This window comes from Podarcis vaucheri (assembly GCF_965113315.1).
Source record: "Podarcis vaucheri genome assembly, chromosome: 4".
Taxonomy (NCBI): Eukaryota; Metazoa; Chordata; class Lepidosauria; order Squamata; family Lacertidae; genus Podarcis; species Podarcis vaucheri.
The window spans coordinates 63,287,619-63,312,219 of record NC_138762.1 but is presented as its reverse complement, the minus strand read 5'-3'; the positions used below and the strand labels follow the sequence as shown (position 1 = coordinate 63,312,219).

General features: G+C 38.5%; 1 protein-coding gene across 11 annotated transcripts in view; it reads right to left on the bottom strand.

Moving 5' to 3' along the window:
- The window catches only part of DMD (dystrophin), a 1,048,023-nt gene that overhangs the window by 546,781 nt on the left and 476,641 nt on the right, over positions 1-24,601 (bottom strand). For 9 of the 11 annotated variants that reach the window (XM_082219922.1, XM_082219929.1, XM_082219924.1 and 6 more), the window contains 7 exons: positions 22,478-22,657; positions 19,058-19,186; positions 15,274-15,444; positions 8,008-8,130; positions 6,208-6,345; positions 3,915-4,067; positions 1,217-1,399 (listed from right to left, as the gene is read on the bottom strand). In XM_082219922.1, the coding sequence (XP_082076048.1) occupies positions 1,217-1,399; positions 3,915-4,067; positions 6,208-6,345; positions 8,008-8,130; positions 15,274-15,444; positions 19,058-19,186; positions 22,478-22,657 (1,077 nt within the window). Of the gene's footprint in view, positions 1-1,216; positions 1,400-3,914; positions 4,068-6,207; positions 6,346-8,007; positions 8,131-10,935; positions 11,098-15,273; positions 15,445-19,057; positions 19,187-22,477; positions 22,658-24,601 lie in introns of those variants that run through there. The other 2 variants (XM_082219918.1, XM_082219919.1) reach the window with 2 other exon arrangements.

Genomic DNA, 24,601 nt, shown 5'->3' with positions numbered 1-24,601 from the left:
GGCCATATGACCCGGAAGCTGTACGCCAGCTCCCTCGGCTAATAAAGCGAGATGAGCGCCGCAACCCCAGAGTCGGTCACGACTGGACCTAATGGTCAGGGGGTCCCTTTACCTTTACCTTTAAATACACTGTAAAAAAACACCCTCTGCTAAGCAAGTGGGGGCAATTTCCATGATAATGAAAGGCATCTATATTCAATATATGATTGTATTTATGAGATCACTTGTGTAAACTTTATGAAAATATTTTCTGTAACCAAAGTTAGCTTCTGATTTCACAAAAGCATGAGAAATTTCCATAGTGCCATATATACATTAATACGTCCTCACAACACCCCTGTGAGGTAGGTAATGTCTATTCACTAGTTTTACAAATGAAACATTGATCCAGAGATTAAGGGAAATGGTGCATGTAATACAATTCTCATGCACTGAACATAACATGTTGCTCTCATTAGGGTTTTTTTTAAAATAGGAAATGCTATCCTTGCAATACATATATACAAACCAGAACTACAATTCTTTCAGTACCTAAAAGCTTAACTCAGCAAACCTGATTGCATCCTTTATTTGAAAGTACAATTTCAGATAAGACATATTTCCCAATGGCAGAGGTCTGCTGGATAGGTGAAAGAAGCATTCTCCCTCCTCCAGAAGTTATTAAAAAGAACATTTGAACTGTTTAGTGAAAAACTGAGAAAAATTATGTATTGTCCTATTAAGCTGAAAAAAGACTATATTATGTATAAGAAGTAGAAATAAAAAGTCTCCAATCTGTTCTTAGGTGTGTAGATTGTACATCATGAGGAAATAAAAGCTAATTAGTTTTTGCATGGGATGGTAGGTTGAAAATACATATTTCTGAGTCACGCATGTTTATTGAACAAAATAAATGTATGGCACGCCGACAGGTTTAAACCAGTAATGTTATGGAAAATATGAGGCAACAAAAATTAAGATGTACTTTTGTTGAATACTAAGGAATCTCTGCTGTTTATACTTGCTTGCTTGTGGTTTTTTTTAAAATTTTAGGGCATTATCCAGGCAAATCGTGTACCACGAGGCTTATATTGTATGGCAAAATAAGGTGGCCCACATTTGCTGACCAGAGACTTTGTTTTAGGCAAGTTGGCATAGCAGTGGGTACTCTCATTGTTAGTAGGGTTCTGTTAGTAGCAGTATTTGCAAACATACATGTTTGCCAGGAACAACTCACAATTTGTGCATAGTTGAGTCTTCGAAATTGAGCAAATTTGCTCTCAATATCTCGCCAGCGCTTGCTGAGCTGTATCAGGGTTGGTTCCACTGCTTTTGCAGCCCCATCCTTAGACAAGCGATCAGCTTGTCTCTGTACCGCATTCAGCTCTTCCTTCTTCTTCTCCAATTCTCGATCAATTTCCTATTGAGCAAAATCAATACAGGGCCCAGGACAATTAGCTAACTAGATAATAAACTCCTAAGAATTAGCAAAATACTTCGGTAGAATCTTTCCCAACTTTATTGTTACAAACAAAAAAGTACACTTATTTTTATTTATTTTTGTTTACAATTAGACAGAAAAAAACAAAGGTGAGTATTGGGTCATTGATTTTAAATATTTAAGTGACATGTGTATTCTGGATAGTAATGTGGGCCCATATATTAACTGTCTAATACTCCCTAGCACAGTCTGACAGGTAATTGGAAAGATAGCTGTAATGTACAGAAACCACATATTAAATACCCATAGTGATTGTCAGTTGCATGGTTAGAGTTTTTAATTGTTTTTCTCGACGGAGAAGAAGCAAAGAACTCAACGGAGAATGAAGCAAAAGAAGACGATGCAAAATAAATGAGGCAATTCTTTGACAACAAATAAGTAAATCTTTAGAATTTTGACAATGAAATATGTTTATGTTCTGATGAAAATGAATGTGCTAACATGAAAAAAGAGTTCATCCATATACCGATAAGTCATTTGCTCATCTGGAATAAAGATACAGAATCAATTATTTTTTTTCTATAAAGCAATGGAAGTTTCTAAACAGAGTACACTTGATATACACAAGTAAAGTATTATTTCCTATAATTTTCTAAAATCTATTTAATGTAACATTTGCAAGGACACAAGGATAGGAATATGCAATTCAACAAGAATTACTTAAATCATTTAAATAATAATATTAAGTATTGAACTACTATATCTCTACATCTTATTACATTTACATACAGAGTGACACATATATTAACATATATATATATATATATATATATATATATATATATATATATATATATATGCAGGTTTTGGTGTCTTCGGGTGTCTTCCCGTGTAAGAGTCGGGGTGTCTGTGCGACGTTTCGACGAGGTCTCACTCGTCATCTTCAGGCTGGTGCTTTCGGCTTCTTGTTACTGGAACAGAGCAGAATCTGGTGTTTGAGTTCCTATAAATACTGTTGAGGGGTGTGGTGTATAGCCTCCAACGTTCTGGGCAGAGAGGAAGTTCCTAGATTAGTGTGCCTCTTCTTCTTTTGTTCCTTAATTACTTGAGGGATATCTTGAGTGATTTCATGAGTGATATTCTGAATACCACTGGGTGGGTCATTAAGTGTAGATTAGTTGCTAAAGCTTTTGTGTCTTGACCTCTTGAGCTTGTGAAGAGTTTTTCTGAGAAGATGGCTGTGCTGCATTTAGTTGTGCTCAAAAAATAGCCAATATCCTCAGAAACCCAAAAGACAAAATCCAGCTGGAAAACCAAGGGGTCTATGAAATACCCTGCAAAGTCTGCCCAGCCACGTACATTGGACAAACAAACAGACGAATAAATGCACGTATCGCAGAACACAAGAATGCCGTCAAAAAAGAAGAAAAAACTTCCTCTCTTTTCCAACACATGAAAGAAACAGGACACGAAATTAATTTTGCAGATTCCAAATTGCTCTTTAACATGGAACATCACCACAAGAGAATAATCATGGAAGCCATCGAGATAGAGAAACACCCTCACAACATGAACAAGCGTGACGACACGTCCCGCCTGCCAGACATCTGGAAATTAGCCCTCCCCACAAAAACCGACACCAGAACCAGAGGCACACAGAACGCCGTCACCAATCAACCACACCAGACCCAAACCCAGACCCTCTCCACAAACATATTACAGACTCCATCCAGTAGCCAAACTATAGTGGCACCTCCGGATGCTGCACCCCCCTGCAATCCCTATACAGATCTGGCTGGCACAAGGCACAAAACCACAGCTCGCCCCTATACACGAAGCCAAGCCAGAGCACAACTAAATGCAGCACAGCCATCTTCTCAGAAAAACTCTTCACAAGTTCAAGAGGTCAAGACACAAAAGCTTTAGCAACTAATCTACACTTAATGACCCACCCAGTGGTATTCAGAATATCACTCATGAAATCACTCAAGATATCCCTCAAGTAATTAAGGAACAAAAGAAGAAGAGGCACACTAATCTAGGAACTTCCTCTCTGCCCAGAACGTTGGAGGCTATACACCACACCCCTCAACAGTATTTATAGGAACTCAAACACCAGATTCTGCTCTGTTCCAGTAACAAGAAGCCGAAAGCACCAGCCTGAAGATGACGAGTGAGACCTCGTCGAAACGTCGCACAGACACCCCGACTCTTACACGGGAAGACACCCGAAGACACCAAAACCTGCATTCCTGTACCCGTGAAAATCTACGAAAGCAAATATATATATATATCTGTTCCAGTAACAAGAAGCCGAAAGCACCAGCCTGAAGATGACGAGTGAGACCTCGTCGAAACGTCGCACAGACACCCCGACTCTTACACGGGAAGACACCCGAAGACACCAAAACCTGCATATATATATATATATATATATATATATATATATATATATATAAAATAATATGTAACACTGCTTCTAAAATGGCATTACCTTTAGCTTCTGTTCATCTTGGGGGTCTGGTAAACTTGCTATTTTTTTCTCAATGTCATCCAGCCAGCTCATTAGATCATCAGCCTGCCTCTTATACTGATACCATTGAGGAGAAATCTCCAAAGCTTTTTTCCTTCTTTGAGACCTCAGATCCTGTTCACAATGCAGACATTATTAGAACTGCAAAAACAAGCTCATACTTGGCCTAGTTTGCATGTTGAAATAAGCCACAGTTTGTCTTAAACTACGGTTTAATTGTGATTTTACCTTCAGCAGCCACGCAGGTTCTGTCAGCTTCTCCCCCTGCCCAAGCCATTCAAGCAAGCCATAATATTATTTCATGTTTTATCCAAGAGACAGTTTGGGATGAAAACCTCTGCAGCACGCAAAGAACAGTCTTCTGTCAGCCTGCTGCATCCATACCTCAGTGCTACCCGACTGGCCATCTCATTAGACAAAGAAACTACCTTTACCTAACTATAACTCTGCAGAGCATGTATGAATGGGTTGTGTGACTGAGAGCTCTTGAATCAATGAAACTGATAAATTAGGTTGGAAAACTGGTGTCAATGTCTTGGTCCTTATGCTTTGATCCTGGCTTGCGTTTGTGATCAGTAGCAGATGATGGAGTACGGTGACAGCCCTTACATGACCTCCCAGCAGTGGAGTTGCATCTGCTAATCAGGAGGGAGAGTGGGGGGAGCAAGACAGGAGTGAATGCAGGCCCGTGCAGAGCTTGTATGCAAAACTCTTCTTAGAATAAAGAGCCAGGCAGAGGGCCTTCTTGGTGGTGGTGCCCGCCCTGCGGAACGCCCTCCCATCAGATGTCAAGGAAATAAACAACTATCTGGCTTTTAGAAGACACCTGAAGGCAGCCCTGTTTAGGGAAGTTTTTAATGTATTATTCTGTTTTTAATCTGTTGGGAGCTGCCCAGCCAGATGGGTGGGGTATAAATAATAAATTTATTGTTATTGTTAACAATTGTCAAACAAAAGAGCAGCTGGTCCTTGCAGGGGCCCCCAGCCGGCTTAGCCCTCCAAGGCCTAGGAACACACCAGGGCGGACGCCAACACTGAACAAACACACCAGGAGGAGCACCATATTGGCTCTGTGCTTGGAGGTAAGCACTGCCACCACGCCTTTCCGTCTGCTACTGTTCATTAGATCTAGACTATAATTGGTTTGTTTCAAACCATGAGTGCTAAAATGGAAATAAACTGCCACTGTGGGGGGGGGAGGGGAAGAAGCTATGTGGGGGGGTAGGGGGAATACAGAGAGGAAGCGCATTCACAATTAAACCATGGTTTAAGACAAACAGTGATTTTTTGCAACTTGTGAACAAGGCATATAAATGGTGGCCAATATGTACATGGGGTGGTGGGGTAGTGGTGGTATATAAATAGTTATGCAAATATATGAACCATGATTGTACTACAAGTAAAGGCTAAATATTTTCTTATTTACCGTACTTATTTCTCTAAGTAGGCTATGTTAATTTCTGAACAATGTATATACATCTTTCAATAAGTTTTAAACTATCGTAATTGATTGTGTTTTATAAATATTATAGTTAAATTAAATTATGCATTATTGGGGATCTGCCCTTCCCTCTTAATCTTTCCCTATAATTCAATTTTCAGTCTACAAGGTACAAATTTGCTTAACTACTCAATAGTCTTAGTGTTATACGTCAAGGCTGAATGCGTTCAGTGAGTCACAAAAATGAAAAATAAGATAAATAACCATGCCCCTTGTAAAGATTGTCAGTAAGAATCTGATCAATCTAAATAAAATTTTACTATCATTAAAGGCTTTGCATAAAACAGCTTTGCATAATACCAAAGCACAAAATCTGAATCACATATACAGTTTTCTTAATCAAAGGCATTTTAATTTGTCAAAAGAATGCACTGAAAAAAACACTGAAAAGTTGTAGAAATTTTAACAGTCCTGCGTGGGAACCTATCAAAAAGTATGTTTAAAATGAATTGAAAGTTTTTCTCTATTCCTAGGCATAAAATGAAAAATAGCTATCTGCAACCAGGAATGTCAAATAGCAATGGCTGCCGACAAATCCTCTTTCATAATCATAGAGCAGACTGCATTGATTTCTTAAACAACAACTAGAAAACCATTGTGGAAGACCATATCTATGTGGAGGGGGCAAGATGCTAGGGTAGATGCTAAAGAACATCAGCTGTTGAGAGACTGCTGAACTCTCCATCCCTGCCCAATACCAACATGTATAAAAAAGATCAGAGAATTTGTGCATTTATTAGTTATGTTCTCTACCTTGAGAGCATTATGCTTAGTCTGCAACAGGTGCTGTTTACTTTTTATTTCCTCTCTTTTTCTTTCATCTGTGATTGTTTGGTGAAGCACATTTCCTCGTTGAAGCAGTTCTTTTACAGTACCCTCATTATCTTCACTCTGATTTTTTTTAATGAAAAGAAAAACAATTAATGTAATCAACATTCTCTCCAAATATATATATCTACACATAAAGCAAGACTGCTTAGCCTGTTGAATCTTGAAAATATATATTGTGCTATTACTAATCATTATTATCATCATCATCCTTTATACACCATGAATATACATGGTGTTTGTTTCACATATGAACAAGAAAAAGCAACGGCCCTGCAAACAGAAGACCTTAAACTCACAAAAGTCAGCAGAGGGTAGATGTCAGAGGCAGGGAGTCAAGGAAGAGGGAAGAGTAAACAAAAGAGAAATATCCTTGGGCCTTTTCCATCGGGTCCCAAATGTGTTGTCCTTTGCTTTAAAGCTTAATTTAACTTTCCTTGCAGGGTAGCCTTCCTGCTGAAAGTCAGCCAAAATTTGCATCTATGGATATATGTTGTTTCATGCAAGTTTTATCCACATTCATATTGTGAGCCTCTGCCCCAAGTTTCTTAAGAATTTAGCAATGTCCCTGTGGTACGGCATGCTTATGAACTAAGAATTGAAAGCTTGCATACCAATGTTCATCCTTCAGATCTACAGTAGAAGTATCAATGGGAAGCAGCAGCGACATTAGCCACATATTTTATTTTGAAATTATTTATATTGAGGATTCATTAGTATCAGGTGAGAGACTGTGCAAGTCTTGAACCAATTCTTGGATGCAATGTTGGGCCAAAAGAATCCATGAAGATAATTTGACATTGTGATTTTCAGAAAATTTCAACTTTACTAATAACTTTAGTAACAACGAACAATACTAACAAATCAATCAATAACATAGGTACATAGAAAGAAAGCAAATGTAAGAGGTTCAACAATAGTTCACCTCATGTTTGCAATAGACATTTGCAGTATTTTGGTGAATCCTGGAATTACAGGTTTCCTGGGGAAAATTTGGCAAACTGCATTATCTAAGCATGTACAATTTTGTTTCTTTGTTTTTACTAAGTAGAAGATTAAAAAAGATGAAGCTGCAGAGCTTTCACTAAATTTGATGTTGAAGACTGAATGAGTGTCAAAGTTGTGATGATTTGAAGGTATCAAAGATTTGTGCAGTTATAAAATTATGCTGTCTAACGTCATACCAATTTCACTCCCCTTTCTTCAGCTACACAAATTAACAACAGGTGCCTAATTATTTAAGAATTTGTCATGAGTACAAATAATGCACCTTTCCATCAACATTCAACACCTTTATAGAAGGATTTCAAATACTGAAATTAGAAAGGGATATAAAAAGTATAAAATGAATAGCTGACATCATCCACAAATGGACTTTTCCTACCTCTGCTTTAGTCAGCATCAGGTTAAATGAAAGATTTGTAGATTGATCCAGCATATCTAAAACTTGGTGCTGGACATACACTTCTGTCCGTTTCAGAAAATTATTCCGAAGGAATAAGCAAGTATTATTCTATGAAAGTTAACATTGTATATATTACTAGAACATTATGATGACAATGCTACAAACAGTAAACGCTGCAGTAAAATTTTATAGCAGCTATACAGAACGACAGTGTGTTTAACCTGTCTAAAGAGTCAAATGCAAACGTAGAGGTTTCTAATTTTTACTCCAGCACTTATTCCATTTCCATTTTACTCATACTCCCATCACAACCAATTTACCATATCTTTATTGAAGTCTTCCTCTTTCAGATTCACCCCCTGCTGAATTTCAGCCTCCAGTGGTTCAAGCAATTTTTGTATATCGTAGTTAAACTGTTCCAATTCCTTCAAAGGAATGAAGGGCTTTAAAGAACGGTTGGAAAGTTGGGAAGGGGGGGAGAGAAAGGAAGATTGTCAATTTTACATCACATACTGTTTTATTACAGACATAAACCAAAGCGACATATCCGTTTTGCCCCCAACTGTTAAATTAATTACATACACATTTTGGGTATTTTACAAAATAGCTTTTATGTAACAAATCTAGTGGTAGTACCTTGCTTGATCAATCTTTATTTATGGCTCTTACCTAGCAGTTTTGTTTATGCTGCAAAAGGAACTTCATCAACCATATAAAAACATCATAAATCATCAAAATGAAAAAGCAATATTAAAACTATATAAAAGCCATAAAATGATAAAAGCCACAATCAATATAAAGGTATTTGCTGTTTTTTTCACCTTCTTCACCAACAAAGCAAATATGTTTAATGAATACATATTTGGCTTGGATTGGTAGATGCATGTAAATAAATATGTAGACTGTGCATTCAATGAATTTTAAACTTTATGAGAACTGGGGAGGAAACACAATTCTGACATTTTGTTTAAACCTGGCCTATCAGAAATTCATCACACATTCAGAAGCAATTTTTCCACAAATATGCATATATATCATATTCTATATTGTTTTAAACTTCAAAAGATATTTTTAGTAAAGGCAGAAATATAACCATATTAATAAAACAGAAAAGTATTCCACAAATTCTGAGTATTTCTAGCACAGTACATTAAAAATATACCACTTTAAAAAGTGGGAAATCACCTGTTTCCCCCCCTCCCCGCCCCAAACAAAAGCAATATTGGGATTTAGAAAGCTTTATGAGAAGGCTTAGTTACTGATTTATGTAAATTATAATACTGTCTTTAATTTAGAATCTTATCATAACTAAGGACTACTTATGAACTTCAATAAGCTAGATTTCACTTGTTTTCATTAATGCATCACATGGGGGAAATTAATATGTGTGTACTTACAATTTAATATAAAGTCTTAAGTGCATTCTAATACTAAGATGTAAAATGATCAAATTGTTACATAGTGAACTTCCATTTTTGTAAACTTTGAACATCCTTGTTGATGCGGTGCAATTTTAATCATTCATAAACAAAGAAACAAAATAAAAGATCCCTTCCAGATTCCTGGCATTAGATCTACTTTTAAGACTTTCAGGTGTTAGACACAAAATTACTCAGCTAACACAGTGCCATAAACCAGCAATTTTAATCAAAATGAGCTGTTAAAACATGTGACAAATGACACAGGTTTACAGACACATAAGTAAAAGAGTCATCGTTTGGGAACAGTTCTGTGTTCCAAGCTAAAATGGATCAAAAGATAATTTAGCCCATGGCATTGCCCTAAGCACACATAATTCAGTTCTTCAAATATCAGTCTAAGCAATTTTGAATGTCAGCGATCCCAACGTCATTTCATAGAATGGGACCCTTTATTTCCATTTCTCCTGCAGCTTCTTTATTCCTAAAAATCTGCTTCTTTCACACTTGGGGTCACTCTGGAATAGAGTGACATGGGGTTCGGGGCTGCAGTAGTATGGGAAATGGGCAAAAGCGCCTTCTGTTTATGAACCTCACCCATAGTTGGTCAAGGACTTTTTATCGCAACCATGTGAAAGGATATACACTGGATGACAATTTGCTGCTGGGCCAAGTTACTACTACTACTGTATAAAGCAACTTATATTTAAATAATCGCCTCACCTTTTATACCCTTGCCTGACCTTTCTGACCTGCAACTGCCTCACAATTTGCCATTCCTTGTTATTATCAACTAGAAATAGTGCATTCCGTGTTGTGGCACTGAGCTCATGGAACTCTTTGCCCAGTGAGATTAGACTGACACATTCTGTAATGTGTTTTAGGCATCACCTTAAAAATTTGTTGTTATAGCAAGCCTCCTCTTGAAGGTGGCCTATATTGTATTTCTGTGAGTATGCTGCATTTTATTATGTCTTCTGTATGGATTATATTCTGTATTGGTTTTAAATTTTATACACTGCATAGGTATATTGATTTGATTATAGGGTATAAAAATTGACACGATAAATATATATAAGCCCTTGAGCAAATGCTATTAAATAATCATGGGATAAAACAATAGATAAGAGCAGTACTGCATTCTGTGTGAATTAAGACAGGTTTTCAGATGTTCCCATTTTTCTAAATTTCTGGTTATTTATATAAAAAAATAATGCATATTATTCATATTTTGGCATGAAGGATGGTAGAACGTAAATTTACAAAATCGTATTTTGAAAATTTTAGCCACAAAAGGCAGAGCTGGCACAGAAGTTTGTCAGGAAGAGAACTCTGTTCAGCTGAAATAAATGGAGGGAGATTTTTATGACTATTTTGGACTAAAAACATTAGCATACCTTGGACTTAACTGTGTTTCCACTAGAACATATTCCCCACTATGGAGTAAGAAAGAATACGAAGACCTCACATAACCAGGTCTACCGAGAAGCAAGTCCCATTGAATTCAATGGCATTTGCTCCCAGGTAAGTGGGGTTAGGATTGCTGCTTAATACCACAGCTTTATTAAGGGATCTTAATAATAATTAAAAAATCCCTCACAGAACCCACCTACCAAATCCTCAGGAAGCTAGGAAGTTCCAACAGACACAAATCAGATTCTACTTTCTTTATGTGAGAGCAGACCCAGACAGAGGGGGGGCCATATGGGCCACTTGGCCTGGGCCTCCAATTCCAAAGGGGGCTTCGGTCAGCATATTCACAATACTTACTTATTTATAAGACTTCAGTTATCCCCAGGGTTAAAAAAAAAGGGGGGGGACATTATCTACCTGGCCTGGGCCTCTGCCTGTCTCCGCAAGGTCCTGTGTGAGAGGGATGAGAGGGAAGCAAGTAGAGACCCCACCTGTGTCAGTCAGACTGTTCCCTCTCGCAGCATTCCTGTATGGTGGAAGAAAAAGGGCTGCAGGAGGGGTCATGTCCAGAAGCTCCTTGCTGATCTCTCCCTCTCTGCTCACAGCCTCCACAGTTTGATGGAGACTCTGCCAGCCTTTGGCTTAAACCAGTGATTTGGCCTTTTTGTGAGGCCAATTATACTTCCTGATTTTCCTTAGCCTCAACCTGCCTCACCACCAGCCTTCACACCTCAGCCTTCTCCTCCAGCTTCTTCCTCTTCTGGCCCATTCTCGGACAGTGGCAGAACTGGCATTTTTATGTTCCAGCCAGCCTACCATTCATTCAGATTTTAAGTGGCACTGAATTCATTATCAGACCACTTTTCCTATTCAAGGAGTGACCAATGATTTCTATCCAAGAAGCCAGTGAGAAGCGAAATATTACAATCGTCTAAAACAAAAATAAAAAGAACCCCGATTTTCTCAGCTAACTGCCACCTGCCAGTCACAGAGGATACTTAGTATTCTAAGCTTAACCTTTCACATAGCACCACATACACAGTTAACTCTTATATCCTGTCTTGGTAAGCACATTGTAAAAGGTGATTTCTTCATGGGCCCACAGTGTTTTTAACAGAAACAGAAAACCACTAGCCATGCATTTCCATTTTCCTGTTCCCTGGTGTTTCTTAAAAAAAATATTCCTACTTGCCTTTCCATGACAATTTTTACCTGATTTTTTAAAAATATACAAATATTTTAGCCAATCCTGTTGCTTTCTAAAAATGCTATTAATTCCTCAACCTTTGGCTTCTATAATCTTAAAGATCCCTAAATAAGTGTGATTAAAAGAAAATGGTCTAAATTACAATAAGGTTAAAATCTTGGTCATATTTAAAAGACTAATGTATCACAAATAAAAATCCTCTCAGCAGTAACCCATTTCTTGATAAATACATTCTACCCAGTGTTTTATTTCAATTTCCACAAGAAAATGTGTCTGAGGGCAAACTAGTCAACATTAAATCAAGGCATGACTAAGATTAACTGAAAGAAACAAATAGGAGTGTTGGATCTTCAAGACTGAACACAGACAATTGGTACCTGAGGCAGAAAGTTCAAGTAGCAACATTATACAAATAAACCACTCTTTAATAGCACCCATAATTTGCTACCTAAGGCAGCCACTTCATCTTGCCTAATGGTAAGGTCATTTTTGATGATGTCATTACAGCTTTAGTACTTTATTTAAACCCAGAGAACAATAACATTGTTGCATGCCTCCCCAATCTCTGAGTGGTACAATATTTCATGGGTCTCAAGCACTTACCCAGGGTTCATGTTTCCTTCGGAAAGAGGCAAAGCAGAGACACTGCTGTCTTTTTGATATATGATTTATTTACACACACACAAACACACATCCTGAGCCTACAGTGGAGGGATTCACAAAATTAACACCTCAAGAGGGCTTTGCTTCTTCCCTGGCTGCAGCTTAGAATTCAAAGAGAAATCAAACATCATTCTGACTCTCTCTCCATCTTACTCCATTTGCTTCTAGCTCACATCACTGCAAACTCTCTGCCCTCAACTCTGGCACTGTCCTTCTAAATAACTGTGGGCACCTCATCAGGAAGCTAGCCTTGCCTATATTTTAACACTTGCTGGATCCAGAGGTTGGAAGGGTCTCAGCATACCGCCTATTCCCCCACCCCCTGCAAACTCATAACACCATGTTGACCATTTATGAAGAGAGGAAGCTTAGTAGGCTGACCTGTATTTTGTTAATCTTTGCACCGGACACAAACCAGAACAGGTAGTATGGTGTGATGAACAGGTTGTTCATTAACAAAACAAATATTTTCAGCAAACTACAAATGGAGGGCTTCTTTATACATATTTTCAGGGCATACATATTGAAATGTAAATGTAATGTTCTGTGTGAAATGTAACATTTGAAGTTTGTATTCAAAGCACCAGACGAAGTGCTATCTGCTGATCAGTGGTCACAAGGAGCCTCTCTGAAGGCACGTACCCAGTGCCAATCAGCTAATTGGTGCTGAAAGCACACATTCAAAACAAGTTGCTGTAACTGTAATGATTGTGATGTCAGATGATTTACAGATGGTTGAGCCAGACCAACTATCAAAGTTGGTCCGTAGTGGATGTGTGGAATAAGGATCTGGCCCACTAGCCAGATCAAGCTGCCTATCCCTGACTTACCTGGGCCATGCAGACACCACCTTCCCAGTCACTTTTACTTCTGTGCCAAGCTAAGCTAAGCCACAACTAAATCTTGGCTATAGTTTGTGGTTAGTGAGGAGAGAGCATAGTTATGACAGCTTAATATACTAAGCAAAACTTTTGCTTTTGCCAAAATATATGAATTGTGTTCTGTGTTAATTCTGAAGCTTCCGATTTTCAGTGCTAAGCACTCATGCATGAAAAGCATAAAAACTGCCGGTTGCTGACTGAGTAGATTGAAACCTGCTCCAGATTCCCAATGCTTGTCTGTGATTACATGGAACTTATAATCAATAGGATAGTGTACTATTCGGGGCTATTCCCATAATGATGTGTTTCTTTAGAACAGGGATGGGGAAATAGTCACCCCTCCAGATTTCATTGCACTTCAAGTCCTAGACAACATTACCAATGATTAGGAATAATAGAAATTGTATTCCAACAATATCTGGAGCATCACTACTTTTCAATCCCTGCTTTACAATATGCTTGTATGCAATATGAACCTTCATTTCTTTCCCTATTATTTTTTTAAAAACAAAAAATTATATAAATGCCCTCTAATTTTATTAATGAACCCTGGACCATTTTTACCTCAACAGAATTTTGCGTAAATTTGTGTATAGTACATTTTGTGCAATGGCTTTTAGATTCTATACAAGTTTCACAACTTCAAGTACCTTATCTCACCTAAGTGCACTTTTCACATTTATTAGGTGGGCACTGGGATTGGAAGTTTCAAAAAACAGTTCACTGGTGCTCAGCTAGGAACAATTCATGTTAGGGAAAGTGTGTATGTGGACAACTTTGATAAGGCAAAATTTCCCAACTTCTGCTGTAGGTGTATCACCAGCTTTTGGAGCTGTAGATGCTATGGTTGCATGCAACTGGCCCTTGACCTCCTGTTAAAAGCCTAGCTGGGTGGAAAAGGCTCTGAAAGAGAGCCACTACATGCCAGAAGATATGTAATACTGGACTAGACAAAACAATAGTCTGACTCAGTATGCAGCAGTTTCATAATTCCATATGTCAACTTTTGTTTTTGTGTTGGGGTATGGACTCAAAGGCAGACTTACTTCAGCTCTCTCAGGCTTCCTGAAGCTGTCACTTCTTTTCTAAATGCCAGTGGTTTAGCCCCTTCCTCTCACCCTTTTTCAAGTACAAATATTGGTGGGTTCAGGTCTAAGCAGCTTTGCCCATTTTCAACTTGCTCTCCTGGCTGCCTCCAAGCAAACTAGATCTTAAGGCTGCATTGCTATGCATATTTACATGGGAGTAAATCTGATTGAGCAAAATGGGAGTAACTTAAGGATAAGCATGCATAGGATTGTGCTATAAGTTGCCCTGTTGGGCTAAAAAAACATTGTCATCCAGAACTGCCTAATGATTTAGCGAACTGGTCTTAGAAAAGCTGGCTGTAGGAAAGTTAAAAGAAAAAGTACCAAATATTTACCACACTTATTTTAAGCTCTCTCCAACTCTCCCAGTGATACAGCTCAGCAACCATACAGACAAACAAAATTGGTGAAAATGATTTGCTTTTGACTCATTCTCACTGAGTTGATCTTATTGACTTGCAAACATATCAGCATGAAACTTGTGAACAGATTCTTGCACCGGAAGCACCAATGTGAATTTGCTTTAAGACAACATGCTAGACAGAAAAGCCGCATGCTAATTTTACATGTCCTCCATTTTGGTATGACAGCATGCTTTTTAGTGATACAACAACAAGCATAATTTCTTTCTTTTTTTCCTCGGCAGGATTTTTTTTATGCTGTGGCTAGTGAAAGTAATAATAATAATAATAATAATAATAATAATGGGAACTTTGCTTCTGGAAGGGACAGTTTATTTTACATACACACACAAAGGCTCTTCCAATGTTTCAGTTTTTAAATTCCGGATTTCACTCCTTTGTCCTTGCTAGCTTCTGCTTTGTAAAACTTGCCCTCAAAAAAACCCAACCATACCCACTTTGCGAAGCTCTCTTTAGCATATACAAGTAGCTCAGCAAGGAGCATGTCCTCCTACCTTTTCACTTTTAATTCTTTCTGATAGGGCTGCAAATCGCTGGTTGAGCTCTGCCAGTTTAGGCTCTATTACTTTCCTGCAGTGATCTCCACGGTTTGTCATCAAGTCTACTGCCTGGTCACGCACAGAGTCCACCTTTGGACGCATATCATTCAGCTCAGTCTTTAAGCGCTACAGTCCATGAGTAAGAGACAGGGCTTGAAGTTAGTAATAAATGCAGGAAGGAAGGGAGGGAAAAGAGAAAGAGAGAGTGTGCAAAGGAATATGGAGCAAAACCATAAAGCAAACGTTAGATAAATGCTTGTGACTAAGCATACAGTTGTGTAGCTCTGAACAGTCCATGCCTAGCTTTTCATATATATTTTCAGGCTGACAGAAACAGTGAAACAGAAGATGAATACACATTTAATCAAAGACATAGGAAAAACATCCTGAATAACTTATTTTTTTCCTCAGCTGATTCCCTGAACAACACAAATATGTTTATTTTCAGAATAGCAAGAGCCTTTTTTGACCCCATTTAATAGCAGATACTCACACCGTAGTGCTCCTGTTCAGGGTGCTCCAATTTCATTCCCCCTCCCACAAAGCTTTCTATGCCCCCACCAACAGTCAAGTCAGCATGCTCACTGTTCATTGGACTGTTTCTTGCCTCCTCTAAAATGTTTAACACTTCCAGGTTTTTTGTACTTGTGCAAACTTTGAGGTTCCTCTAAGACTGTTGATACCTTCCTCTTGAATTGTGAATAACTACAGTAATATAGCCATTTGGATCATTACGAACCAGCACTCAGATAACCAAGATCATCGTTAGAATACATATGCAGAAAGATTTCATGCTTTCTTCTTGCAAATTTCAGCTCAGTGACAGGCCACTATCTCCGACCAATATAATATGGTCTGTTATAGGATTACTGAGATGTTAGGTGTTTTGTTCATTAAGAAACAAAGCTATAGAAAGCTTATGTATTAATGGTATGCATAGGAACCAGAAGGTATTCTACAGAAGAGATCTCTCACAGTTTCCTTAAGGTATTTAAAAAATATGTTAGTACATCCCTGTACTCCACTTCCAGTGCTCTTAAAACAGTTTTCCCTCACATCATATTCCATGCTATCATTATCCTACAGAAAAAAATATTTCAGTGTTGTTCTGGTATATATATGTGCATCTATCTATCTATCTATCTATCTATCTATCTATCTACCTACCTATCTATCTATCTATCTATCTATCGGACACAACTAAATGACTAAACAACAACAATCTATCTATCTATCCATCTATATATTATATGCACACACACATTTAATTATTTAAAACCAATGTAGGTTCAATGCAAAAGATATCTACATATGTTCAAGAGAAAATGACCATACATTTCTATCAGAGTCTCAAATGGGGGACTCTTGAGAAAGCCCTGTAACACTCTGGTTACTGCAAGTAACAAGAACTGGTGGCTTCAGTTAAATCTATGCTATAAGCCTAGCACTGCAGATGGCTGGAGTGATACTATACTTTCAGCCCAATAATGATCACAATAAGCTAAGAGAGCCTCATCTGGCTCTATAAAACTGATGAATCTGGCTTGGTTCCTTAGTTTCAGCAAACTGAGCTGTTTTACTTGCTTGGCCAAATGCTTGGCCTACAAGCCGTCAGCCCTAACAAATTCTCAATTCAAACTTTTTTGAAATCGAACTTTTTTGTGAAAATGTGATTATACTTTGAACTGCTTAGGCTACTCCAACTGAGTTCATCCTGCTAAAAAAGGAGTGTATTTAATCCCTCTGAGATCCAGTTAGAAAGAGGCATAGAAACTTTCTGGTTCTGATAATGATATATTTGTCTGAAATTGTAGTTTTACCTCAATAAATGAGATCTTTGTTTATTATGAACATCTACCTCTATATTATATGTCTACAGCTTTAGCTAGCCCAAGAGTTGTTGGTGGACTATGCACAAGCTTACAATGATGATGGAATGATACAGAATTTTATACTGACATAGTGTAAGTTTTGAATCATTTAATTTCACCAGCTGGAAATATGCAATTTGTGTAACAGGTACTGTTTTGAGACAATGAACCTAACTGTTCTTAACCTAATTGTTAGGGACTTTTATTCTGGAAATGGAACTATTTCCAACCTAAAAGTAAGCTTTTTGTATTTACAAGAATTTACATATTGAAAGCTTTACCTCTGTAAGACAAACCGGATAGAAACAAAAGGATTATTATTCTTGAGAAACTTTCAGAGACCTGATTCCATGTCTGCACCTTAATTTTTCATCATTATACTTACTGACAGATACCCACTCTTCAGAGGATCTGCCACTGGAATTTTAGGAAGCATTTTTTTAAAAAAGAAAGACTAACCTGGGCCCTTAGTCCATACAAGCATATGTATAATTTAAACAATGTTAGGTCTAATTATTACTTACTTTCTAAAATGCTTCTAATTTCTATGTCTTTTCCATACTAAATATCCTCTTTACAACACAAAACTGCTTGGAGAAATAAATGCATCCATAATTTCCTGTTTAGAGAGAATAACTGAATTTCTATTCTATTAATACTTGGTGCTGTTTGGTGCAACAGAAGATAGGAAAACATCTTGTGTTTACAAGGGAGTGAATGAAATTCCAGTTTCCAGAACACTTTACCAAGAGCAGTGGTTATCGTGATGGTAGTGTTGACATATTAGGAGTCTCTAGGCTGAGAATCAAGTCAAATTCTGACATTACAGGAATGCAGGTTGCCATTTTCCCTGCTCCTCTTGTCCATTATTGGATCAGTATGGAAGCAGAAAGCATGAAACCATGATCAGTAAGATCTAATCCATTTATTATAGCCAGCACTAGATATTGAAGACCAGGCTGTTCCCACTTCATAAAGGCAGGGGAGCATGAGACATTGAGATTTCTCTGTTGGATCTTTTCTTATTTCAGAATTCTGAAGGAGGCAGCAAATGTAGCTACACCAATCAGGGTAGAGAAAGCTAGAAGGGAAGGGGGTTAGGAATAATATTTCTTATACAAATAGTGGAGCACAATTCTTGACGAGCTATGAAGACTCAGGCCAGGAATCTTAGAAAGAAGAACCAGAAGCTGTGAAAGTAAGCAAGACTTTGAAGAGATTGAAGTTTGGAAATATATATCCCCCCCCCCACATCATACTTCGATCAGGTGGTTATAAACCTGATTTATTACCAAGTATGAGATTAATTTATATGAAGCACTGCATAATTTGTATGATTATATTTTTGCAACAGAAGTTACACATACATTTAAGCCATCCTATAATACGCTTTGAAATATCCCTCTTCAAATGATGAACCACTTCCACAAAGATAATATCAAACTGAAATACAATGTTGTCAAATGAAATCACTGCTCAGAGAGCTTTGAAGTGACATGAATATATAACAAACAACAATCCTCAGAAGAATAGATATTTGATAAAAGGAGCAAACTGATAAAAGAAGGCTGGTATTTCATTTTTAAACAGATACAAATGATATTCAAGAGATACAGGCCTAACAATAAGTGTTCTACTCACCATGAAATCCTCAAGCCAATAACTTATTTGGCTTTTGTACTGAATACACTTACCTTCACTATGCTCTATTAAGCAATTTAAAAGCTGTTAGACAGTGCCTTTGTTAAGAGAAAATGTGTTTTGCTTTTATCTAAAAATATTATTTGAAACCTGTAGGGCAAAAACCCTGGGGATGCACACTATTAGATTTTTTTAATATTTTTTTTCCAGAAAATTGTATTTGTTACCTTAAGAATTTCTTCCCTTTGCTGAGGTTTTTGTGTTTCAGATTCATCCAATAGTATTTCCGCCCGATACATCCAGGTGGTGATGTTAGCAACATTCTGATCAAAATTCTCCATGTGTCTCTGATATGCCTGCATAGAAAGGGAATAGAACATATTATTAAGTAATTAGTAGCTGAGACAAAAAGAAAAGAGAATTGGCCAGGTCCATAGAACTGTAAACCAGCTTCCATGAGCGCAGGGGGACTTTAGATTCTCAACTTGTATGGCAAAGTGAAAGGTGTTCCAAAAGCAATATTTGATAATGTTTTAGGAAGCTTTAAAAATTATTTCGGTGTCCACAATGCACCTAAAGTAATTCTCTGAATTACTTTAAAAACATATTAAAACATCAACCACTGGTTCTCATATAAGAAAGAATCATTCTATAGTGTGTGTACTGTATGCTCATATCAAAAACAGTAACAATATCAGAACAGACAACTGATGAATTGAATAAAATGATACCAAGAGATAAAAAATTTGTTTTTTCTGATAATTGCTATTGCCAAGACTGAAGAAAAAGAGAAAACACAGCATGGGTTTATCTTGTCCTGCTGTTTTCCCCTGGGGAAAGCCACTCTCAATCAGAACAAACAGCAATTGGGTTTTCCCCCCTGGATTGACATTTGTCTGATTTAGCACTAAAGAGCAGGTTTTCTCTGGGAAAGGAACATGGCAAAGAGAAAACCACTTGGACTCATGCTTTCTAGGCACAGTACAAGTGGAAGTGTGAATGAGAAAGACCTATGCTACAGCTCAGGAAGACTGTGTTGCTCAAATAAGGCTCATCTGGCAAAGGCTGCTACCTAAAGCACAGTGGTTCATCATATGAGGACAGCCACACAGCAGATCCTGGCATGCCAGTAGGAGTAGCCCATTTAGAAATCATTCCTACCCTTAAAGCATTCTCAGAGCAGGGCCGTCTTAAGCATATCCGGTGCCGTGGTGCAAAGATTCCCTCCGGCGCCTGCCACCCCCACCCCCCGTTTCCCGGAGTTTATGACCTTTTTAAGGGTGGACCCCAAAGTTGTTGACCTTTTTTAGGAAAGATTCCCCAGAGTTGTTGACCTGAACTTGGGAATTTCACTACAGGGAAGGAGAGGCAAGAGCTGGGGGCGGGGGGGGGGAAACTACCCCTTCCTGGATAAAAAGAGAGAAAGTGGGGCAGAGGAAAGCAGGAAGGAGAGGGCATTTAACTCACCAACGGAGAGGAGAGGAGGGTGGTGGCTGGGCAGCTGAGCCAGGGCAGAAATAGCGTCACTCCTCCCGCCCATACAGGCTTCCCTGATCCCCTCGAAGTGAGTGGGTGGGTGGGTGGGTGCGGCGGGACAGCAGCAGATTGTCCTCGACCATGACCACACACGCAGCGTACGGGGTGTGTGTCTAGCCCACTGCATTTCGCAATGCTACTTAAAGGGAGAAATAAACGTGCACTTAGGCACAGCTAAGGACGGGTCTGGGGGGGGGGAGCCAAACGCCTTGGGCAGACCCCATGAAATAATTCTTTCCGTCAGAATTCAGCTTGGTCTCCAGAAAAGAGCATGGATTGAGTCACAGGGGCAGCAGCCAAAGCAGCTCTTTCTGCTCTGAGGAGGAGGAGAATCTTTGCAAATGCTTTGGAGTTCCCTTCTGCCCGCTGGGAAGCCACTGTTGGAGAGCTTTGACAGGGAGCTGCCTTTGACACCTGCCTTTTCGGGGCTTCCCTCCTGCATTCCTGCCATGCACAGGAGGCTTGGGAGGCAAGCTGCACACCCGGGCATGCAGGGAAAGGGGAGGCTGCCGGCAAAGCCGCACAGCTCTCCCACTTGCTGGGGCACCCCTGAGAGGGCAGCGCTGTGGCGCAACGCGCCACTAAGCTCTATGGGAAAGACGGCTCCTTTTCAGAGTATGGCCACTGTTGTTACTCTTCTGGAACTGACGTTTCAGAACTGATGTAAGAGAAAAATGCCTGTTTGTGGCTACAAGAAAATACAGATATTCTTATTTATCTACTTTATTCTAGTGGTGGAAATGAGACAAATATATAGCCGCATTGATTTTTTTTAATCAATATTTTACTTTCAGATTTTATTTTCAGATTGAGACAGCCAATGTGCATAATGTGTAGGTTTCATCATGTTTATAAATAATGCATGGGAAACACACCTTTTGGAATCATAACAGAACATTATCAAAACCTTTTATCTTTGTCTGTAATATGATTGTTATTACAGTTGAAACAGAATGATGCAGCTATAAGGAGCAAACATCTGCTGTCAAGTAGACTGAACATATGCTAAATGAAGTTGGCCATATTATTGAACTGCTGTTATAGCGATAGCAGCAATTTCTAAACATTGCATTGCTGTATTATTTAACTGGCACAATTACCACCTTTCCCCCCAAATTGTTTACAGTCGCATTTACAAATTGTGATAAGACAGATATATGGGGACTCAGTCAGCAATAGGTCTATCAAAGCTGGTATTTCAAAGAGCTAACAAAATTGTGGCCATAATGGTAGTGATTTTAAAAAAATGAACAGGAAAGTTCAAATCCCAGCTCAGCCATGAATTTACGGGGTGGGCTTAGGCAAGTTGCTGTATCTTTAACCTTCTGGGCACTAATGGCTCATAGTAATAGTGTCAGCTGCTGCAATTACAAGTAAAAGCTGTTATTCTGTGCATACTAAGTTTTAGCATGCCCCTGCAAACTCACAATTCCAGTTATTTCCAGCATGAGTGAAACTCAATCTGCAGAGAATTCTTGCATGATATGATTCATCGTGTGGCCACCTCTGCTAATGGCAGCAACAGCTACATTTTATGAAGAGTGAAGTAACAGTGCCTAAAGCCTACCTTCTCTGTGTGTATACAAACATAGCATTTACAATAATAATAAAAAATGCTATATACTATACATGCATAGTTCAGTTGTAACAATGTTTATAGACCACAGAAAAGAAATGCCTTTCTTATTTTGCATGGTTGTCTTGATTAGCATTAGCATTGTATGCTTTTTCCTGGTAAACTAATGGGTGGTGAGAAACTTAACAAAAAAAGATAATGTCATTTAATTACTGGTAATCTCTTATCAACCATCAGATTTTTGAGGGGAAGGATAGATACCCAGCTAGAAGTAATTGCAATCTGAATTTGGATAGGAAGGTAGATTGTTGGGAATTTAGCTGGACTGTAAAAAAGCTGCTATGACGTGATGGCGAATTAGCCATTTTGCTGCCTGATAAAGGAATTTGTTTACTTCCATTATGCTCCACCTACATATTTGTAAATAAAATAGATATTCCAAAGACATCCTAAATCTCCATTGCCCTTCTTGCTTCCCAAACCAGCTATGTAGTGCTATTTCTGGGAACAGAAAGTAACAAGATGTAATTCTTACCAGCAACAAGTTAAACCACTCTTCAGCTCGAGACGTTACTGCAATCCAGTTACTACTCAGAAGGCTGAGTTTATCGTTCACTATGCTTTCCTTCCCTTTAAGGATGGTCTTCAACCCTTCTCCCAAATCAGTAATGTTCTTCAACTGAAGCTGGCGTTTTTCAATTTCTAGCTGGGTTGCCTATGAAAAGCATGTGCATAATGATTAAATAAGGAAGAAGAGTTAGGAAGAACATATTATGAACCAACACTCATATGTTGCATATTAACATTGTTAGAAGCAGAGAGGAAAAGGTCTAGTATATTTCAATATAGACGTGCATAATAAATTGAAAGTGAAATAAATATGTAACTTCTTACTTCTGATCAATATTGTTATTATTTATTAAATTTCTATACTGGCCTTCATCCAAGGATCACAGGGCGATTTACAATATAAAACTACAAAAAGACATAACATAGTAACAAACAAAAACAATAACAATAACTCACATAATACCTGTGTGCCATGCTTTATGCATTTTGGGTCACTTTAGGATGGGCAGGAACCTTCCCTTTACCAATGATGTTTATCCAAGGAAAAAGAGCACTGTGAGTTCTTTTCAAAAACATATTCATTCCTGTGACTTTAGGAGGATGCGAGCTGCTGCTTGTTGGTCTTATCTCCTATTGCCATGGGCGTAGCCAGGATTTGGGGGGGGGGCAGGATCAATGGGGGGGGGGGAATAACCAAGCTATCTGTGGTGTGATTGGTCAGCGATTGGTAAGTATTTTTATTTATTTACTTGATTTAGGGGATGAGCCCTCCCTGGCTATGTCCATGCCTTTTGATGCTGCATCAGCCAGCTACTGTTCTTTGCCTGACTTCATTCTCTTTTCTACCTTCTCCCTCTCTTCTACTCATTCATAGAATCCCCTGTTTTATCCCTTTGTGCAGAGGGAACAGCAACAACAGCTACAAGAGTCAGAGCCCTCAACTGAAGCAAGAAAAGAGAAATGCTGGGCAGGCAGGAGGGAGGATGAAATAAAGCAAGAAACCCCAGGCCTCACTGGAGTAGTACCAGAAGACAAGCCAAAGAAGAGGCAATCTCCATCTAAATAATGTTCTGGCATACCATTGGTTTTCTTCAAGTATTCACAGAATTGATATTTTGCCTTGCTAAGTTGCCCGGCTCCATTTGAAAGGTGTCAGTGACATATCTCTTAAACATGTGTGTATATCTATGCTGAAAAGTACGTTGATAAGCTCTTCACAATTTGAATTTGTTTTAAAAAATGAGTTATTTATTAGTGTTAAGTAGACATCAAATTGTCTCAGCCGATGTAATATGGGATTAAATCCTGCTTTAAAAATAATAATCAAATAATTCAAGCCAGCAAGCCAGCCAACAAAAACCCCCCTAAACAACTCCCCAAACACAACCCAATTTATAGTTGGGGAAATCCATGGATTAGGGAGAAAGCTAACAGCAATTGTAATAAATGCCTATCCCTGTTTGGGTTGGGAAGATCTGTTGAGCTTGGTCAGACAAGCTCAGGGTCTATACAACTTATTTTCCCCAAAGCTCTTAGGTGTCTGTGAATTTGCTCACTGGTCCCTGGAGTTTCAAAAAATTAAGCTCTGGGTGTGTTTACTTGACTCTGTTTGATATAAAATTCATGTCCACGACTTGGAAGAAAAGCAAACTGAAACTAATAACATATTGTGTACATCTGTAGACTCTCTTTTTTTTTAACTATAGAAGAACATATCCAGGAAATAATTCAGTCTGGAATAATCCAAGCATTAGCAGCTAGGTACCGGTAAATCTGTATTCTGAAGCAGGAAGTTGCAGACTCTCACAACATGGCAGTTTGTGCACAGAACAAATGTAGCATAACAGTTAGCGCAGGGGTCAACAAACTTTTTCAGCAGTGGGCCAGTCCACTATCCCTCAGACCTTGTGGGGGGCCGGACTATTTTTTTTGGGGGGGGGCGGGAGAAATGAACAAATTCCTATGCCCCATAAATAACCCAGAGATGCATTTTAAATAAAAGGACACATTCTACTCATGTAAAAACACACTGATTCCCAGACCGTCCATGGGCTGGATTTAGAAGGCGATTGGGCCAAATCCGGCCCCC